Source organism: Chiloscyllium plagiosum, chromosome 25 (genome assembly GCF_004010195.1).
Source record: "Chiloscyllium plagiosum isolate BGI_BamShark_2017 chromosome 25, ASM401019v2, whole genome shotgun sequence".
Taxonomy (NCBI): domain Eukaryota; kingdom Metazoa; phylum Chordata; class Chondrichthyes; order Orectolobiformes; family Hemiscylliidae; genus Chiloscyllium; species Chiloscyllium plagiosum.
Genome location: NC_057734.1, coordinates 39,693,595 through 39,706,698, shown reverse-complemented (window position 1 = coordinate 39,706,698; position 13,104 = coordinate 39,693,595). Strand labels below are relative to the sequence as shown.

Genomic DNA, 13,104 nt, shown 5'->3' with positions numbered 1-13,104 from the left:
CTAGCAACATGAATTCGACTGGGACAACACTACTATCATAGGGCAAGCCAGACAGAGGACAGCCAGGGAATTCCTAGAGGCATGGCATTCATCCACAAACTCCATCAACAAACACATCGACCTGTACCCAATATACCAACCACTACAGCGGACAGCTGAAACTGACAACCGGAAGTGGCAGGGACAGACCACTATAAACACCGGAGGAAACATCAAAGAAGCGCTTCGCAGGAGGCTCCCAAGCACTGATGATGTCACCTAGCCAGGGGACGAAACGTTTGCAACAAAAACTTCCAGCTCGGCGAACAGAACCACAACAATATCCTTGCTAAATGTAGATTTTAAAATCCTCTCTAAAACGTTAGCATTGAGGCTAGAAAGGGTATTTTCACATATCATAAAGGAGGATCAGACAGGGTTTATTAAGGGCCGTAGATCATCCAATAATGTTAGAAGAGTTTTGAATATGATTCAAGCCTGCCATCAGGGAAAGATACCAGGAGTAGTAGTCTCATTAGACGCGGAAAAGGCATTCGACAGAGTTGAATGGTCATATTTGTTTTACATATTGGAAAGGTTTGGCTTTGGAAAGGTGTTTACCAAATGGGTCTCAACACTGTATAGCGATCCCAAGGCAGTTGTGATTACCAATGGATTAGGGGCTGTTGTCAGGGATGTCCTCTCTCGCCATTGCTATTTACGCTAACAATTAAGCCACTAGCAGAAACTAACGGGCTGCCTCTAATATAACAGCCCCGAGGATTGGTACAGGTCAACATAAAATTACCCTTTATGCAGATGATGTTCTCCTATTCCTCAGTAATCCCGATGTCTGTGCCTCGCTTAATCCAAGTTATTAATATATTTAGTGCATTCTCAGGCTATAAAATTAATTTCTCAAAATCGGAGGCTATGCCAATGGGTGGTCTTGCTAGTATATCCCACTTATTGGACGGATCCCACTTTCCCTTTCGGTGGTCCCTGGAGGGTTTTTTGTATTTAGGCATTTTTATTGCCCCAGTATTTGATCAGTTATACAAGGCTAACTTTGTGCATTTACTGGAAAGGATAAGGCAGGACCTCCAGCGATGGGGAGACCTTCCAATTTCCTGGCTAGGTAGAATAGCACTAATTAAAATTAATGTCCTGCCCCATCTCCTATACCCTATGAGAATGCTTCCGAGGCTGGCATTACATAAATTATATGGCTGGTTGGGTTCCTTTATCTGGAATCATAGACGACCCCTCATTAAGCTGAAGAAGCTACAGCTTCCACAGGCAAGGGGAGGATTGGATTTCCCAGATTTTAGGAAATATCAGTTAAGTTCCCTAATAAGTTACATAGCTGATTGGGTCTTGTCTGACCCACAATCAATCTGGCTGGACAGCGAGGCTTCTCAAGTAAAATGCCCACTTATTAACCTTTTATTTTCAGACAAGAGGAAAATCATTACGGATCACTGTAAAAACCCTATAATACTAATTACAATTAAAGCTTGGAATATAATGCGTCAAAATGAGGGCAACTCACATAAAACATCCCACTATGCACCGATAGTGGGAGCATGGGGATTTCAACCGGGGCTTACAGATGCCACTTTCAAACTCTGGAGATCCAGAGGTATCTCATGTTTAGGGGATCTGTTTAAAGAAGGGGTCCTGATGTCTTTTGAACAGTTGCGTCAGAAATTTGGATTACCTAATTGAGACCTCTTTTGATACTTCCAAATTCGAGATTACATACAGAAGAAGACTATGTTATTAGATAGTCTTTATAAATCAGATAGAGAATGTGGAGTGCTATGGCCAATCGGGGTATCTTCCGTCAGTACTATTTATCATTTATTACATGATGAAGTATCGGGAGATATGGACAATCTGCTTAAAACATGGGATCAGGATTTGGGACTAGAAATCTCTATAGAAACATTTGGGAATGACATTTGAGAAAATGGCAGAAGAATCACCATCTGCAACAGAACTCAGGCTATTCAGCTGAAGATACTTCATAGGGCCCATATAGCACCGGATCGATTGGCAAAATTTAAGGCAGGAGCATCTCCAATGTGTCTCAAATGTAAAATAGAGGTGGGCACTCTTGTACATTGCTTATGGACCTGTCATAAGATCCGTAGATATTGGACTAAAGTAGCAAGTGCTCTGACAGAAATCTTAGGAACGGAAATTAGAGTGGACCTTGTATCTCTCCTTTTGGGCTTTTCGAACTTACCCTCCCTGGATATGCATGGGAAGAGATTATTTTCTATTCTCTCTTTCTGTGCAAGGAAAAATATTTTGGTAAACTGGGTGGCTGAGGGCCCCCTGGACTTTCAAATTGGCACAGATTAATTATGGAATGTATTCCCCTTGACTTACTTACAAATATGGTGCACCAAAAGACCGAATTATTCCATAAAATATGGCAGCCCTTCTTGAATTATATAAATACAGATATCTCGGCCATCCTAACAAGGGCTTTTATTTAATTGAGATGACGAACCTGCCTGGTCCGGGGCCCCTTGGGGTAGGAATCCCACATGAATATGGGTTTTGTTACATTTGATGTTAATACATTCCAATCATGTATCCCAATTTCTGTGTTATCCATCGTTTTTTTTCTCTTATTTGAATAATGTAAGAGACTTAATTATGCACTCTGGTTAGTTGTAGGTTTGTTGAGTTTTGTTTTTTTTTCTTTCTTTTGTTAAATTTTGGTTATTATTTATTTAAGATTTAATTGTATATCAATGTTAATACTTGTTTTTTTTAAAATATTTTGTAAACTTGTAAAAACATGTTAAATTTTCAATAAAAATATCTATTGAAAAAAACCCACTTCCGAAGTACATTGAAATTCACCCAGATCCTCAGACAGCACCTTCCAAACCCACAACCACTTCCATCTAGAAGGACAAGGGTTGCCTTTATTGGTCAGAGCATCGAGTATAGGAGTTGAGAGGTCATGTTGCGGCTGTACAGGACATTGGCTCGGCCACTTCTGAAATAGTGTATTCAATTCTGGTCTCCCTGTTATAGGAAAAATGATGCTAAACTTGAAACGGTCCAGAAAATATTTACAAGGATGTTGCCAGGGTTGGAAGGTTTGAACTATAGGGAGAGGCTGAATAGGCTGGGGCTGTTTTCCCTGGAGCATCGGAGGCTAAGGGGTGACCTTAGACATTTATAAAATCATGAGGGGCATGGAACGGATAAATAGACAAAGTCTTTTCCCTGGGGTCAGGGAGTCCAGATCTAGAGGCCATAGGTTTAGGGTGAGAGGGGAAAGATATAAAAGAGACCTGAGGGGCAACTTTTTCACACAGAAGGTGAAGTGTGTATGGAATTAGCTGCCAGTGGAAGTAGTGGGAGCCAGTACAATTACGGTATTTAAAAGGCAAATGTGAATAGGAAGGATTTAGAGGGACATGGGCCTAGTGCTGAAAAATGGGACTATTTTAATAGAGGATATCTGGTCGGCATGGACGAGTTGGACCGAATGGTCTGTTTTTGGCCTCAACATCTCTTTGACTCTGTGACTGTATGGCAGCCGATGCATGGGAACACCACCATCTTTGGGTCCCCTCCAAACCACTCACCATCCTGACTTGGAAATATATCAGCACTCCTTCACTATCGCTGGGCCAAAATCCTGGAATTCTCTCCCTAAGTGCATTGTGGGTCGACTCACAGCAGGTGGACTGCAGTGACTGCCTTCAAGAAGGCAGCTCATCTCCAACTTCTGAGAGCAACTAGGGATGGGCAATAAATGCTGGCCGATCACAAATACATTTTTAAAAACTCACTGCCATATTGAAAGAATACAACACCAGGTTATAGCCTAACAGGTTTATTTGGAAGTACAAGCTTTCAGAGCGCTGCTCCTTCATCAGGTAGTTAGTGGGGCGGGATCATAGAACACAGACTTTATAGTAAAAGATCAATGTGTCATACAACTGATGCAATGTAGTAGACAAACCTAGATTTAATCACTAGAATGGCGATGCAGATTTCGATTCATTAATATGTAAATCCCAGAACTTCTTTCAAGTCACAGTCCCAAGATAACTTAAGGTTTTATAAAAAAAAGTGACATCTCAGCTCAGACAGTGCATTAAAGGTGAGAGGTTAGAGTCTGTCTGTATCCCAACCTTTGGCTTTGCGTCTTTGTTTGACCATCCTCCAAGGCGGACTTTGGGATATGCAACAATGTAGAGTGTCTGAGCAGAGGCTGATAGCCAAGTTCGGTACCCATGAGGATGGCCTCAACTGGGACCTTGGGTTCATGTCACACTACAGGTGACCCCACTACACTATACACTCACACACGCACAGACTCTTACACACGATCACACTCAAACAGACCCTCTCTTGTATACACACACGCGCACACACGCGCACACACACGCACACACACACACACATGTCTGTGGAGTGAATTTGCATTTACAGATTTGCATTTGCAGGTACATTCTATTTTGTTCAAAAGCACACAGTCTGCAGGCAGTCAGTCCGTGTGATATTTTATGAATTCCTACATTGGAAATAGAACCAGTCTGACTCAAGGTTGGAATACAGACAGACTATAATCTCACACTTTTAATGCATTGTCTGAGCTGAGATGTCACCTTTTTTTTAATAAAACCTTAAGTTATCTCGGGACTGAGACTTGAAAGAAGTTCTGGGTTTTATATATTAATTCGCATCCCCATTCTTAATGATTAAAGACTTAACAGCAATCTCGGTTTGTTCGATACATTGTATCAGTTGTATGACACTTTGATCTTTTATTATAAATTCTGTGTCCGATGATCCTGCCCCACTAGCTACCTGAAGGAGCAGCGCTCTGAAAGCTTGTACTTCCAAATAAACCTGTTGGACTATAACCTGGTGTTGTGTGATTTTTAACAATGTCTATCCTAGTCCAACATGAGCACCTCCACATATTGCAGGAAAACATACAAATGGAGCATACAAATTGTAACATGGCAATGAGCAGGTAATCAATTTAGCGATATTGATTGAGTGCTATATATTGGCCTGGAACCCAGGAAGAATTCTATGATTTGTCTGAGCTCCGTGGGCTGTCTTTTGCCCAGCATCAAGGGGCAATAGAGCTCCTGTTTAAGGTCATACTTTAAAAAGACGTGGTGTCATGTAAGAACAGCAGCTTGGGTGAATTATCTAAGGACAGTCAATGCCAGTGAACTGCTTTGTAACATAAGCCAGAGTTTCCCAGAACAGAGAATAAAATCTAATTTGAAACATGTGAGTTTGTTTGTGTTGTAAGCCACACTGCAATGTTCAAAATTCTCAACAAGGCAATAGGCCCAATTAAGCGTCAGAACAAAACACTTAGACTAGAATGTGATGCTCAATTGAGAAGAATAACACTTTTAGCTGTAAACAAGTCTTATCTTTTCCATATTTGTTCAGCTGAATGTAAAGTTGTCAGGGAGATGAGTGGAGACAGCAGGGGCCCAGCAGAACAGGCCTGATTCATTAAACACCAATTACGACGTTATTTTTCTGTTAGGGCTGAACAATTCTCTCCAAATGTAGTAATCATTCCCTGAGTGTAGTTATATGGGCAATTGCCTTGCCTGAGTAAAGTGCTTTGGAAGCATTATTTTATATTATTTGATTCATTAACTGAAGGCTTCATCAACTGTTTTTACACTTCATAAAACAGATCTCCTAAAATTAAAGGCTATTAAGTAAAATGCTCTTTGTTTTATGGCTATTTCAATTATGCATTATGACAACTCAGTTGAACAAAAGCTGATACAACCCAATAGGGAGTTTAGACGTCCGTCTGTTCTCCTGCCTGCACCTTCCTTTTCTCCATCTTCCTTTTGAGGTACCAGCTACCAATTTCTTTGTCTCACTCCAAAGTGGCCATTTTGAACTGTGAGGCCAAATTGAGGTTGTACTGAACATTTGTGAGGCCTCTTCTGGAGTACTGTGTCCAGTTCTGGTCGCCCTGTTGTAGAAAGGATATTGATAAGCTGGAGAGGGTTCAGGAGAGATTTACCAGGATGTTGCCAGAAATGGAAAGTTTGAGTTATAAAGAAAGGCTTGATAGGCTGGGACATTTTTTACTGGAGCATAGGAGGTTGAGAGGTGACCTGATAGAAGTTTATAAAATTGTGAGGGGTATAGATTGGGTTAATGGCACATTTTTAAGGAGAGAGGAGATTTAAAAAAGACAGGAGAGGCAAATTTGTTATAAAGAGAGTGGCTTGTGTGTGTGGAATGAACGTCCTGAAGAAGTGGTGGATGGGCACAGTTACAAAATTTAAAAGACATTTGGATAAGTACAGGAATAGGAGGTTTGGAGGGATATGGGCCAGGAGTAGGCTGATGGGACTGGTTTAGTTTGGGATTATGTCCAGTATGGACTGGTTGGACCGAAGGGTCTGTTTCCATGCTGTATGATTCAATGACTCTATCATGAGCATTGATGGAGTTTTCAACAGCAAGATCATTGCTGCTACCTTGTTCTCTCCCCCTGATGCCCTTTTTTAAAAATTCATTTCTGTGATGCAGATGTTGCTGGCAATATTGTGTTTGCAACTAAACTGAGTCTGTACCTCACCATGTAGTGGATGGCTGCCACCATCCGCTTTAAGTGTAGCTGAGTACAGGGCCTGCCTGGACTAGTGCAGTAGAGGAAACTACTTTCTCGTCTAACTGGAAAATGCTCATGTATTGAACAAGAAGTAGTTGCAACTTGATGCAGGTTACATTGAACTGTTAGGCATTGTTACAGAGGCTATGGGGATGGATGTGATGTCTTCCCCTGAGAGCCTAAGCTGCTCTGCCCATAGATCTATGACATTATCATGATTAAGACATTCCTCAGTACTAACCCTTTCAGACCCTTCCACCTTTAAACAACCTGTAAGACTAATATTAAATTTCTAATTTCTAATTGCCCTGGAGAAGTTGGTGTTCAGCAGTCTTCCTGTGCTCCATCCATGCTGCATAGGTACATCCATCGTGTTGTTGGGTGGTTTTCAGCAAAGCCCATTACAGCTCGCAACTAGGAGTGATGTCTGGCTGGTTGGTTCCACTATAATCAGGTCCTCAAAGGCAAACACAGACAGGTCAACACAGCTGAGAAACTGACTCAGAAACTAATTCTGAAGATTCCTATTTGAGGTTCTGATCTTACCTCATAGCCTATTATTTTGGGATATTGTTCTGCATGTAGAGATACAAGATTAAGAGAGGCTAGGATCTATAAAGGACCTTTCACAAACTCTTGACTTTCCAACGTTCTTCAGAGACAATTCGTTGTGTAGGGAGTGCAGTCACTGATGTACTTTTGAAAATGCTACTGCCAATAACAATCATTGGACCATCCTTCCATCAGCAGTTATTCTTAAGATTCATAGAAAATACGTGCAGAAATAGGCCATTTGGCCCCTTTGAGCCTGCTCCACCATTCAGTATGATCATGGCTGATCATGCTATTTCAGAATCCTATCCCTGCATTTCTCCGTACCCCTTGATTCCTTTATCCACAAGGGCCACATCCAGCTCTCTCTTGAATAAATCTAACAAACTTGCCCCAACAGCTTTCTCTGATGTTGAATTCACAACTCTCTGTGTGATGAAAGTCTTCCTCATCTCAATCCTGAATGGCTTACTCTTATTCTTAGACTATAAAAAAAAGGGGAACTTTGTCAATTGGAGAGAAAAAATATCAGATCTGGGGCTGACCACACTAAGTGAGAGTTGAACTCACGAAGACAAAAGGCTTGCCACGGATTGTGCCAAATTTTGTTGTCTGTCTGAAGTTATTCTGAACACACACAAGCACCTGATGCTTGGCTGTCTACCTGAGATAGCTGTAGTTTGCGGAATTCCCTTTGCTTCAGGCAATGCAGTACATTCTAAGATAGCTGTCTTCTGGAACACTCCTTGAGTGGTGAAGGTGGATTTTTAACTCTCACACTCTTCTGAGAGGACTGGAAAAGAAAGAAAGAGAGGGAGCAATGGGTTGTTGCTGTGCATGCAGGTCCATTTTCTGTCACTAGCTGATTTCAAAATGTAGTCATCTTATTCCACACACAAAATAGGCCATTCGACCTTTCTGAAATCAATGCTGATTCTATCTGAGTCACTCTCTGTTTTCCAAGTGCTCTGCTAGTAAGCTTTTTATAAAGGATGCTAACATTTTCTCTACTACTGATGTCGGTATCTCGTTCCCAGTTTTCTCTTTACCTCATTTTTAAAGTAGTACCCTTTGGGAATTAAGGTATTAACTTATGATTTTTAATATTTGTAGCTGTAAAAATTGGTGCGTGTGTGAGTGTATGCATGCGTGAGAGTGAGTGTGTCTGTTTGTGAGTGTGTGTGTGCATGAGAGTGAGTGTGTGTGTTTGTGTGTAGAGAATGTGTGTGTCAGAGAGAGCGTGTGTCAGAGAGCATCTGTGTGAGTGCATGTGTGTGTGTGTCTGAGAGAGTGTGCGTGCGTGCGCAAGTGTGTGTGTGAGAGAGAATGTGTGTGTCAGAGAGAGTGTGTGTCAGAGAGCATCTGTGTGAGATTCAGAAGCCCACCTCAGACATGACTGCCAATGAATAGTACTACTGTTTAAACCTAAGAGAAAACTTGCTGCAAGAGTCTCTTCTTTCTAACCAACTTGACAAATGATTTGGAAATACACCTCAGTGTATGGATATCAGACACTTTGCTTATGGACTGAAGGCAAGGCAGTTAAATGACTTTAATCTGACCCTCTCCCCCTGTGCAAAGTTGGTTATCCACAGCCATATCAAGCCGGTGAAGGATTTACTCTTGCCCAGAGCTAATTTCATCTCCTTTCAGATTGAAGGCAGGATTCTGGATTTAGCCAGGATTCCAGGCTGCCCCAAGGTACAAGGTTTCATTGGCCGTACTCTTTTTCCTAAGGGGAGGAGTTCCTATCTAATGTAGCTCATAACTTTGCCACCCTCACCTCAGCCTTCCCTGCTCTGAGGAAAACAACCCATCTCTCTAGTCTCTCTTCACAGCTGAAAAGCTCACTTGCAGTCCATGTCCCGAATGTGTTTCAGTACTAGGGCTGGAGAATACACAAACATTGGACTTTACTCCCATAGCAGCAGTGGCAACTGCGTGATGATACCCAGCAACTGACATAGACAAGTGTCACTCATCCTGACTGCTGCCGTGATGCCTTTATCCAGTGCCAGTATTCCATTCTCTGACTCTCAGTCCAAACCATTGATTGGGAGGTTTCTGCATGAGGATGAGGCCATCCTTACACCAAGCTTCCTGACACCTATGTGCCATCTCCAAGATGGGATACAGTCAACTTGAGACCATCCCGAGAAAGCACCACATTGTCACCTGGCTTTCGACCCATCAAAAAGTGGCAACCCATTACCTCCTACCACACGTGTACTCACTGGAATTTAGACAAATGAGGGGTCATGTCATATCGAAACATGGAAAATCCTGTTGGGACTGGACAGCTTAGATGTGGGAAGAATGTTCCCGATGTTGGGGAGGTCAAGAACTAGGGGTCACAGTCTAGAATACAAGGATAAGCCGTTCAGGACTGAGATGAGGAAGAGTTTCTTCATTCAGGGAGATGTGAACTGTAGGATTCTCTCCCACAGGAAGCTGTTGGGGCCAGTTTGTTAGATATGTTCAAGAGGGAGCTGCATGTGATCCTGGTGGCTAAAGGGATCAAGGGGTATGGGAAGAAAGTGAGGGTAGGATACTGAAATGGCATGCTTAGCCATGATCATATTGAACAGTGTGGCAGGCTCAAGGGGCCGAATGGCCTACTCCTGCACATATTTTCCATACCTTTTGTCTGCTCACTCACAAATCCTGCACCAGAAGTGGCTTAGTGTAATGGTTTGAATCCTGCGTCCTGTTGAGATTTAAGTCGGAAATTGGTCTAAGGCCAAGCTAAGGTTCCAATGTGCCCTCTAATGCATAGTAGCAGACTACAGAATGCTGTGGGCATTGCAGGTTTTGTCTCTCCTGTTTTAACTTGGTGTGTTTTGTTTCACAGATAGCTGCATCAGGAGGAACCCTTCCCCCGGTCAGTACACTGACTGCGCTTCACAGTTTACCCCACAACCCACACGCTGTAGCTCAGCAGACCCAGAACCTCATCATGGCTTCCTTACCAAGCGTCATGGCCATTGCACCGAGTGAGTCAACCTGCCTGTCACCCGCACTCACCAATGGGGGAGCTTCTGCTTTGGTCATCGGTGAGTAGTCCTTCACATTGCTGCAATAAGCACCTCTGAACACATCACACACACTTCCACATCTGAAGCCTGATGTTGTGTGGGATGTGATCCCACCAGCAGTCAATTCCATAACTAATTAATCTGTTTTTACAATGTTTTCTGAGGGAGGAAATGTGAGATAAGATACTAAGAGAACTCAGGGCTCTAATGTAAATATACCATAAAATCCTCAGCATCTATTTGATTGACTATCACATGCAGATGATGTTAACATGCTATTCAAAGAACAAATACCAATTAATTAAAAAGCAGAAAACATCTCAATTTGGTAAATACAGTGGCTGGAATAGAATCATGGTACATTGGGGAAACCGAGCAAAGGCTACAACAACAGATGAATGGGCACCACACAACAATCAACAGACAGGAGGGTTCCCTCCCAGTTGGGGAACACTTCAGTAGTCCAGGATATTCAGCCTCAGACCTTCGTGTGACCATCCTCCAAGGCGGACTTCGGGACAGGCAGCAGTGAAAAGTGGCTGAGCAGAGGCTGATAGCTAAGTTCAGTACCCCTAGGGAAGGCCTCAACCAAGACCTTGGGTTCATATCACATTACAGGTGACCACCATTGCTCTATACACACACACAGACACTCCTACACACACACACACACACAATCTCTCACAAACACAGGCACTCCTATACACACATACTAACGGACACACATATACACAGACGCGCACACAGACACCCACACACACCCTTACAGACACACACTCCCACACTCACACATGCACCCCCTCACAGACTTAAGACACTCTGCACTCACTACACACACACACACGTACACTTTCTCACACTCACAACCCCAACCCAGACAGAAACATACACACAGATGGACAAAGACCCATATGCACACATATATTTTGTGGGATGAATTTGTCCTTGCAGGGTTACACTGTACTTTGCTCAAAAACTGCATGAATTCATGTAAAACTCCGTTATCTCACTTTTTAGATTAGAATCAATCTAAGCATCATGGCATAGACAGAGAACACAGGGGGCTAACACCTTCAACATATTGTCTAGCTATCACCATTATTCACAGCTAACCCGAGAATGCAACTTCTTTTTAAAAAAGATTTTGTGATTTACACATGAAAGAAGTGAAACTATCACGGTATTCTAACAGATGAAAGGCTTAACAGACAATCAATTTTTCAATGTATAATTTCAGTTACATCACACTGTAAATTTTTGCTATAAATTCTGTGTGTTAGGATTGAGCCCTCCACTACCACCTAATGAAGGAGCATCACTCCGAAAGCTAGTGTACTTCCAATTAAACCTGTTGGACTTTAACCTGGTCTTGTGTGATTTTTAACTTTGGAATAGAATAGAATCCCTACGGTGTGGAAACAGGCCATTTGGCACAACGAGGCCACACCGACCCTCTGAAGAGTAACCCACTTCCTTACCCTCTTACTCTACATTTATCCCTGACTAATACACCTCGTCTGCACATCCCTGAATACTATGGGCAATTTAGCATGGCCAATTCACTTAATCTACACATCATTGGACTGTGGGAGGAAACTAGAGCAAACCCATGCAGACACTTAAACTCCCAAGGCTGGAATTGAACCCAGGTCCCTGGGGCTGTGAGCCACCATTGCTAATCATATGATCAAAGACTACAACATTAAATGAGGCCACTCAGCCTATTGTGACTATGTTGACTCTTTGCTGGAGAAATGTAAATAAAATCCCACTGCCTTGCCCTATCCTTATTGTTTAATATGTTGGAGGGTATAGGGCATTCTCTTAAAAGGGACAACGGTTTCTGGTTTAATTGTTACCTGTCCTCCTGGATGTATTCTAGTAAATTGATCTGAAGTAAGAATTCTGAAAGAAAGAGCTTGCATTTATATCTACCCATGATCTCAGCATTTCTCAATGTGCTTTATAGCAAATGTGTAGTCGCTATTGTAATGGAGGCAGTCTGCTCATAGGAAAATCCCACAACATGGAAAGGGAGAGACAGAGAGTCAGACAGAAAGAGAGAGAGAGAAAGAGAGAGAGAGAGACAGACAGACAGGTAGAGAGAGAGAGAGAGAGAGCGAAAGAGAGATAGAGAGAGAGACAGATAGAAAGAGACAGACAGAGCGTGAGAGTGAGGGAGAGAGACAGAGAGAGAGAGAGAGAGACAAAGAGAGAATGACAAGAGAGAGACAGAAAGAGAAAGTGAGAGACAGATCAGAGAGGCAAACAAACAGAGTCAAACATACCAGAGACAAACAGAGAGAGAGAGAGAGAGAGAGAAGACAGAGAGAGAGAAGACAGAGACAGAGAGAAGACAGAGACAGAGAGGGGATCAGCAGAGATACAAAGATTCAGAGACAGAGGGACTGTGCTGCCAAAGCTGTAGAGAGAATGGACTCTATGGAAGCTCAGGAGATGTGAGGCATCTTCACTATTTGCTGCTCCTTCAATCACAGTGAGCACCTCAGCACCAAATGCAGGAGAGAAGTGATCTCTGATTGGAGAACCTTCCAAACCCACTGACCTGTGTGTCCTGGATAAGAGCTGGTGGGAGTGCTGTCCTCCACACCCAAAGGAGAAAACCAGTAATACTCACATCAGAGACGCGCTGGTCCTGTATTCTTTAAAATGGAGCTCTAGTATGATCAGATGATGAGTCTTGCTGCCTTTTGTTTACTGGTCTGGCCTCAGAAGGTCACATTTGCACCTATTCTAATTTATAAAATATGGAATGGACTGATGGGAATTGAGAGAAACAAGTACTTGGTGCCCTCTGGCAATGAAAAGATGGCAAACAACATCTACAACTCTCACTGGTTTCCAAGTCAGTGCAACCTTTCTTCCCAA

General features: G+C 42.6%; 1 protein-coding gene across 1 annotated transcript in view; it reads left to right on the top strand.

The window, feature by feature from the left end:
• The window catches only part of hnf1a (HNF1 homeobox a), a 207,410-nt gene that overhangs the window by 125,290 nt on the left and 69,016 nt on the right, over positions 1 to 13,104 (top strand). Inside the window, exon 6 of the mRNA XM_043715931.1 lies at positions 10,032 to 10,233. Coding sequence (XP_043571866.1) covers positions 10,032 to 10,233 — 202 coding nt within the window. The remainder of the gene's footprint in view (positions 1 to 10,031; positions 10,234 to 13,104) is intronic.